The 8,481-nt window shown below is 47.7% G+C and overlaps 1 protein-coding gene across 1 annotated transcript; it reads left to right on the top strand.

Annotated features, from left to right (window-relative positions):
• The first annotated feature begins 4,759 nt into the window (after nucleotides 1–4,759).
• Nucleotides 4,760–7,229, top strand: FOXG1 (forkhead box G1). Its single transcript, XM_059057075.2, has one exon. It carries the CDS (start codon nucleotides 4,849–4,851, stop codon nucleotides 6,304–6,306), a length of 1,458 nt encoding a protein of 485 aa, XP_058913058.1. The 5' UTR covers nucleotides 4,760–4,848; the 3' UTR covers nucleotides 6,307–7,229.
• Nucleotides 7,230–8,481: the final 1,252 nt, after the last annotated feature.

Genomic DNA, 8,481 nt, shown 5'->3' with positions numbered 1-8,481 from the left:
TGGCGCTGGGCGCCGCTACAAGGACACCCTATCCAGGGAGCCGAGAACAGGGTGGATTTTAGGCAAAAATGGTTCGCCCTCCTTTAACCGGCAGGTAACAAGGAAAAAAGAAGCAAGGCACAGACCAAAAGCGGGAAATAGGCCCTAAGGAAGACTCAATGTAGCACCACCAGATGGAGAAACTAAACGTGCTGCTCCCTGCAGTTGGCTGTGGGGCCTTGGCTATTAATTAAGACTAGAGACGGAATAATCTAATTCATTTCCCAAGGAATTCTTCCATTGGAACTGCTCACTAACTTTACAAGGCCTGTCCTCTTTTGGAGGGTGAAGGGGGAGGCAGACAGAGAAGTTGTTTACCATTATATATCACAGAAAATTACATTTGCTCTGACTTAGACTTTGACGTTAACAGTGTACATTTATAGATCTATGTGTTTGAGAGATCAAGATTAAGCTGATGATGAGACAATATTAAAGTGATATAGAATTTTTTCAAATCTGAGACCACCGGATGCCCTCTGTCTTCTGAAGGTAATCACAGAGACTGAATGAGGTGGAAATACAGAGTTAGGGCTTCTTGTGTTTAGGAAAGAGGCCTGAGGTGGATGTGGGCAGTCGTTCAAATCCAATTTGCACCCAAATTGGCCGGTAGGATATACAAAGCTCCATCCAGGGACTTTCAACTTGCACAATACTCTGTCCAAGAGCCCCCTCCCCCTCCATTTCATCTAGTAGCAGTTCTAAAAAGAAGCCACTGCTGAGACAAATGTGGGCTGCTGAGTAAACAGTGCATGTTTTGTTGAACAAGCCCATATATATATATGTGTGTGAGTGTGTGTGTGTGTATACATATATCACTCTATTTCACCATAAAGTCTAATTAAAATTATTAAAAGGAATTCAAACTCACCTCCCCTCCAAATTGCAACTAACCTTTGTCATTAGGAAGAATATATCTTTAATATCATTATATTAAACTGGAATCTATTTACTCCTATACAAATATGCTATTTTAAGACTTGCATCCATGCAATCCTTAAAATAATATAACACATTTTTAATTTGCATGCAAAACATTTTCCCAGTCAATATAAGCTCCTGGCACATAAAATCAGATTATTCCAGCTCTCATTAGCAGACTCCAGTTTTTGCTATTTGAAAGTAAACAGAAGAAAAACTTATTTTCACCTGCTAAAATTTTATGCAGGATTACAAAACAATGAACACTCAGCTTTGACCTAAGAAACACCTTAAAACATTAAAAATTCATCAGTCAGTGCTGGTGTTGTATTCAAGGAGTGCTCCTCCAGTTTGCTGCTGAGCTTGGATTTGAATAAAATGTCCAATGTTAACAAACAATACCCACGTTTGGCACTTTGTGTATTAAATTGATCAAACAGATTTTAGGAGGCACAATGCACAATTTGTACAGACCTGATTGAGTTAATATAATATCAGCAAATTTTACATCGAAATGATTCTGTTTCTTTTCTTTGTGTTTAAAACCAGCACAGATTACAAATTTTAATGATCTGAAAATGTTTGGTATACAAAATCATGCTTATTTCAGTATTAGCAAAAACACAAGAAATTTTTCAACACAAACACCCAGCTGTGTCTATTTTAAAAGCAGTTCAATGACAGCTTGCACTTATGAGCATGCAATCAGCTAATTTCGCTTTTTTTTCTTCTGTGTTAATCAACACTTTCCTTCCTGCATATCAGAGTACAAATAGTATAGTTACTCCACATCAGTAAATGTTTACGTAACCTGTCCTTTCCCAAGAATCCGGTTACACCGAATCATTTCACGCTAGACCGACTACGAAAACGTACCGGGCCGTCCACCTCAGAGGGAGCCCTTGTGTGCCATTATAAGTGGTGATGAGAAGGGGGGCTGTGGGGGGGAAATGGGGAGGAGTAGGTGGAGGAATGGAGTGAGGGAGTGGAATAGAAGGAGAAGAGGGGTGGGGGGAGTGAGGGGAGGAGGCGGGAAGAGGGGAGGAGGCAGGAATGCGAGTTGAGGAAAAGGAGGAATAACAGGCCAGCGGAGGGGAGAAGAGTGGGAGGAGGAAAAGTGAGCAGAAAGAGGAAGGCCCACAGATCTCTCCAGCCGGGTCCGCAAAACCCATGAGCTCACCCGGCTCTGTAAGAAATCCGGAGCTTAGAAGTCAAAGTCTGGGGCCATGTCACCACCAAGGGCGATAGCTGGAACCCTTGAATTTTCCCACATGTAAATATAGTTTGTTTTAAAGTAAGGACTTATGGAGAAATAGGGGGAAGACACACATACAGTGAATGGATAGTTGAGGTTAGTCCAATGTTCAAAGCTCCTTAATGGCATTCCTAATAGATCCATATTTTAAAATCATTATCTATTTATAATTGTCTATTCTCTTCAGTTTATTCTCTCTCTCTCTCATAATTTCAAGGTGGGGGTGGGATGGGGAAGAGTGGAATAACTCCCTATTAACCTGAGTATTCATCAATTGCATTCTTTATATTAGAATTGAAATTTAACAACGTACATAAGCATTGCTTTTTCTTCCTTCGTTTTCGTAAATACCAAATCTGTCAGATAATTTGAGAGTTTATCAAGGTGAAGAAAGGTTTACATTTTACGATTATTTACCTTACAGAGTGAAAAGGTGCTTTTCATTTATGCTTCTCCTCTACCTCCCTCTTCTCTCAGGCTACATCCTCCGTAAAACGTGGTATGTTTCGTGCCCATGTGGGATGAAACAGCCTTTGATCAGTATGCCCTGCACCAAATTCCAATCCCTGGGAAATGCTGGGCCTTAGCCCTGCCCCTGGCCACGGGATCCCTTTAAAGCCCCCGAATCACAATCTCCCCACTCACTTCAACCCTCAACCGAACCTTCCCAGTCCTAAAGCCCAAGAAGCTGGAATTGTGGGACCCACGTTCCCAAGGCTCCTAGGCGCCTTCCAGCAAGCAGCATTCAGGATGGGAAAGGGCCGGCTGAAGCATGCGGTTATTTCAGGATTAAGGCCCTTACAAATTAAAAGCATTTGAGAAACGGAAAGAAAGAGAAAAGAGGGAGTGAAAATAGGAAGGCTTAAAAAAAACCGGAAAGAAATAGACGCCCACCCTTATTTTCCCTCCAATGTCAACAAGCAAAATGAAAACATTTCCAGGGTGAGAGCTCGCGGCTACCCGCTTCCAATTCGGATTAGAAGCTGAGGAAAAGCTGGAGCGGCGAAGAGAAAACGGCACCGAGTCACCCAGAGCATGAGCGAAGGTCTGGAGCGGGAGAGAAGGGGAAGGAAGAGACACACATAGAGAGCATGTGTTACCTGGTTTATTTCGAGATTGTGTGGTATTGTTTTCTCTCTGAGCACCCCTCATTTCGGAAGGCCATCAAACGCGCCCACCACTGAGCCGCCCTCGCCCGCCGCCGCAGCGCCGGGAGCCCCAGGCCTGGCTTCCCGGCGGCGCCCGAGCTCGCCGCCGCCCGAGCCGCAGGAACCGAGTAAGTAACCCGTTTGGCCCCGCGCTCGCCAGCCCACTTCCTCCTCCTCACCCCTTCATTTCCAAACCTCTGCCGGACCCTCCTCCCCCAAGGTATAGGAGACCCTCCCTCCCACGCCAGAGGTGGGCCTTCCCTCCCTAACCCTCCGAAACCTCGGAGCAGTGTTACCTACTAGGGGCACAGTTTTCCTACGGGCTCCGAAATGCCGGACCCGGGCCTGCAAGGCCGACTCGGGAAAGTAGTGCCTCGCCTCTCCCTTCTCCATTTCCTGCCCTCTCCCTGCATCCTCTCCCTACACTCCCACTCTTCTCTCCACCACCGCCGCCGCCGCCCCCGCCCCCGCTTTTAAACATAAAATTGGATACAAACTTTAATCAATAAGGACAAATATTGACGCTCAAACGAAAATGACCCAATACATGAGAAGGAAGCCGGAAATGTGAGATATTTGCCCTAAGAGGGGGATTTCGGTTGAGCAGACGCGTGGGGTAGAACGGGTGGAAGGGGCGCAGAGAAGGGCCGCGGCGCAGCGTGCTCCCACAGGCGTATCCCTACGCGGCTCCGCGCGGCCGCGAGGCCGAAGCCCGAGGAGAGGGGGAGGCGAGCGCCCGAGGGGGCGGGAGCCGGAGGGCGGGGCGGGGTGGGGCGGGGTGGGTGGGCCCGGACCCGCCGATTGGTCGACGGCAGGAGAGACGCTCCCGCACGCCGCCGGCTCTGATTGGCCCAGCGGCAGGAAAGGTTAAACCAAAAATTTTTTTACAGCCCTAGTGTGCGCCTGTAGCTCGGAAAATTAATTGTGGCTATAGCCGCCTCGATCGCTGTCTCCCCATCCTCGCCGCGGCCGCTCCGGGACGCGCCCGCCCGCCGCCCGGCTCTCCCCCCCTTTGGGCTGCTGCTGCTGCTGCTGCTGCTGTGACTGCTGCTGCGAGAGGAGGAGGAGGAGGAGGAGGAGGAGGAGGAGGAGGACGAGGAGGAGGAGGAGGAGGAGGAGGAGGAGGAAGCAGCAGGGGGGGGGGAGCGGGGGGTGGGGGGGAGACCAAGAAGTAGAGTTGGGAGCGAGGGAGCTTCACCCCCGGGGCGGTGGTTGTTTCTTTTTTTCTCTCTCTTTCTTTTTTTCTTTCCCCCCTTTTTTTTTTCTTCTAATTCCTGAGGGGTGGTTGCTGCTCTTGCTACATGACTTGCCAGCGCCGGAGCCTGCGGTCCAACTGCGCTGCTGCCGAAGCGCTCAGTGCCGCCGCCGCCGCCGCCCGCGCAGCCCGCGCCCCGCTCGGCACCCACCGGTCGCCGCCGCCCGCCGCTCCGCTGCCCCGCTCCCGCGCCGCTGCCGCCGCCGCCGTTTCCCCCCGACGACTGGGTGATGCTGGACATGGGAGATAGGAAAGAGGTGAAAATGATCCCCAAGTCCTCGTTCAGCATCAACAGCCTGGTGCCAGAGGCGGTCCAGAACGACAACCACCACGCGAGCCACGGCCACCACAACAGCCACCACCCCCAGCACCACCACCACCACCACCACCACCACCACCACCCGCCGCCGCCCGCCCCGCAACCGCCGCCGCCGCCGCCACAGCAGCAACCGCCGCCGCCGCCGCCGCCCCCGGCACGGGGCGCCCCGGCCACCGACGACGACAAGGGCCCCCAGCAGCTGCTGCTCCCGCCGCCGCCGCCTCCGCCGCCCCCGGCCGCCGCCCTGGACGGGGCCAAAGCGGACGGGCTGGGCGGCAAGGGCGAGCCGGGCGGCGGGCCCGGGGAGCTGGCGCCCGTCGGGCCGGACGAGAAAGAGAAGGGCGCCGGCGCTGGGGGGGAGGAGAAGAAGGGGGCGGGCGAGGGCGGCAAGGACGGGGAGGGGGGCAAGGAGGGCGAGAAGAAGAACGGCAAGTATGAGAAGCCACCGTTCAGCTACAACGCGCTCATCATGATGGCCATCCGGCAGAGCCCTGAGAAGCGGCTCACGCTCAATGGCATCTACGAGTTCATCATGAAGAACTTCCCCTACTACCGCGAGAACAAGCAGGGCTGGCAGAACTCCATTCGCCACAACCTGTCCCTCAACAAGTGCTTCGTGAAGGTGCCGCGCCACTATGACGACCCGGGCAAGGGCAACTACTGGATGCTGGACCCCTCGAGCGACGACGTGTTCATCGGCGGCACCACGGGCAAGCTGCGGCGCCGCTCCACCACGTCGCGGGCCAAGCTGGCCTTCAAGCGCGGGGCGCGCCTCACCTCCACCGGCCTCACCTTCATGGACCGCGCCGGCTCCCTCTACTGGCCCATGTCGCCCTTCCTGTCCCTGCACCACCCCCGCGCCAGCAGCACTTTGAGTTACAACGGCACCACGTCGGCCTACCCCAGCCACCCCATGCCCTACAGCTCCGTGTTGACTCAGAACTCGCTGGGCAACAACCACTCCTTCTCCACAGCCAACGGCCTGAGCGTGGACCGTCTGGTCAACGGGGAGATCCCGTACGCCACGCACCACCTAACGGCCGCCGCGCTCGCCGCCTCGGTGCCCTGCGGCCTGTCGGTGCCCTGCTCCGGGACCTACTCCCTCAACCCCTGCTCGGTCAACCTGCTCGCGGGCCAGACCAGTTACTTTTTCCCCCACGTCCCGCACCCGTCAATGACTTCGCAGAGCAGCACGTCCATGAGCGCCCGGGCCGCGTCCTCGTCCACGTCTCCGCAGGCCCCCTCGACCCTGCCCTGTGAGTCTTTAAGACCCTCTTTGCCAAGTTTCACGACGGGACTGTCTGGGGGACTGTCTGATTATTTCACACATCAAAATCAGGGGTCTTCTTCCAACCCTTTAATACATTAACATCCTTGGGACCAGACTGTAAGTGAACGTTTTACACACATTTGCATTGTAAATGATAATTAAAAAATAAGTCCAGGTATTTTTTATTAAGCCCCCCCGCATTTCTGTACGTTTGTTCAGTCTTAGGGTTGTTTACTATTCTAACAAGGTGTGGAGTGTCAGCGAGGTGCAATGTGGGGAGAATACATTGTAGAATATAAGGTTTGGAAGTCAAAATTATAGTAGAATGTGTATCTAAATAGTGACTGCTTTGCCATTTCATTCAAACCTGACAAGTCTGTCCTTAAGAGCCGCCAGATTTCCATGTGTGCAGTATTATAAATTATCATGGATCTTTATGGTGGATGCAGACATTGAGAACAACCTAAATTATGGGGAGAGTTTAAAAATGTTAAACTGTAATTTGTATTTAAGAAGCATTCGTAGTAAAGGTACCCAAGAAATTATTTTGGCCATTTATTGTTTTGTTTTTTCTTTTAAAAAAACCTGTTTTTTTTCTTTTGTTTACTTTTAGACCAAAGATTGGGTTCTGGAAAATGCACTTGGTATACTAAGTTTTAAAAAAAAAGAAAAAAAAAAGAAAGTTGTTTCAGTTGGCAGCACTGCCTATTCAAATGAATCGGAGAATCGGAAGGGGACAAAATTAATGATTGCCTTCAGTTTGTGTTGTGTATATTTTGATGTATGTGGTCACTAACAGGTCACTTTTATTTTTTCTAAATGTAGTGAAATGTTAATACCTATTGTACTTATAGGTAAACCTTGCAAATATGTAACCTGTGTTGCGCAGATGCCGCATAAATTTGAGTGATTGTTAATGTTGTCTTAAAATTTCTTGATTGTGATACTGTGGTCATATGCCCGTGTTTGTCACTTACAAAAATGTTTACTATGAACACACAGAAATAAAAAATAGGCTAAATTCATATATATCTTGATACTTTTGTCTCTTTTATTAAATAGAGCTAATTTTTGAAAGACCATTAAAAGTTCTAGGGAATTCAAAGGCTTTTTCAGCCAACTAAAATTTAAACTGCTCCTTTCATTTGAACTAAGACTTTTTAAATGAAAATAATATTTTTTTCCATTGTGGAGTCAAATTTTACAAGGAGCAGGCTATTTAATAAACGCTAGCTTTAAACAAAATATAGGCTTTTCAGCTGATATCTTTAAGTTTCTGTAGATATACAGCAAAAAGAGATTATTTAATTTTATGTGCATAGCTATTTACCTTGTGTTTATTTTCAAATCAGTTGATAGAATGCTTTTTATATATTTTGTTTCAGGTATCTTGTTTATAGCACTTGGCAAATTATAAACAAATATATGTATATGGTTAGATAGTGAATATAATGCACACATATGTAATATATATATATATATATATATATATATATAGACACACAGAGCCCTTCAGTTCAAGTACAATTTGCGCTATGAATGCTGCAAATATTTTTGTTTAAATATTTGTATTTATACTTTCTAAGTCAGCATTTATTTTTGTGGCTGTTTACCCACAATGAAAGAGTTCTAATAAAGATGTGCTGAAGTTGCAATATAGATTTTGCTGAAGTGATCACCTGTTGTAATGACTTGCAGATCAATGTTTATATTTTTTTAATTATAACAACTTAAAATTCTAGATGTTCAGAAGAAGTAAAATGCCTCTCTCTCCTTTTCTTTCATTTTTACATCATAGAGGTATTTATTTGATTCACTTTTAAATATGTCTGTTTAGTTTAATCTAGAAATCTGTCCTTTTGCTTACAGTCATAATTTTGTTTTAACTTTCAATATACGTATGCATGCATATATATGCATATATATAAACCTGAAGCAAAATGAAAACATTTTTTTGAATTGTTTCAGCAGTTCAATTGCTGTGACTCCAGAAAATAATTAGAAAACCTAACTAAAAGGTTTAGTAACTAATTGGATCCTGTGGTGAGTCCGTGGAGGACAAGTTGTTCGTTTGTTACAATTGTATAGTCTGAAATGTGTTCTGCAGTAATGCAATAAGCTGGCTACTTCTTACAAAGGGCCCAATGAAAAATAATCTGTCCCCAAGATGTTATCAGCAAACACTTAGAGAGTTGGTCAGGAGAAAGAGAGAGAGAGAAAAAAAAAAAAAAAAGCCTAGTAGAGAAGGAGGCTGATTCAAACAGATTTGAAATA

The sequence above is a fragment of the Kogia breviceps genome, chromosome 3 (assembly GCF_026419965.1).
Source record: "Kogia breviceps isolate mKogBre1 chromosome 3, mKogBre1 haplotype 1, whole genome shotgun sequence".
Taxonomy (NCBI): Eukaryota; Metazoa; Chordata; class Mammalia; order Artiodactyla; family Physeteridae; genus Kogia; species Kogia breviceps.
The sequence above is the reverse complement of the archived record's forward strand: the minus strand, read 5'-3'. Positions and strand labels throughout refer to the sequence as shown.

Excerpts from the sequence above, each read along its gene's own strand:
- FOXG1 (XM_059057075.2), top strand. The coding sequence starts at position 4,849 with ATGCTGGACATGGGAGATAGGAAAGAGGTGAAAATGATCCCCAAGTCC.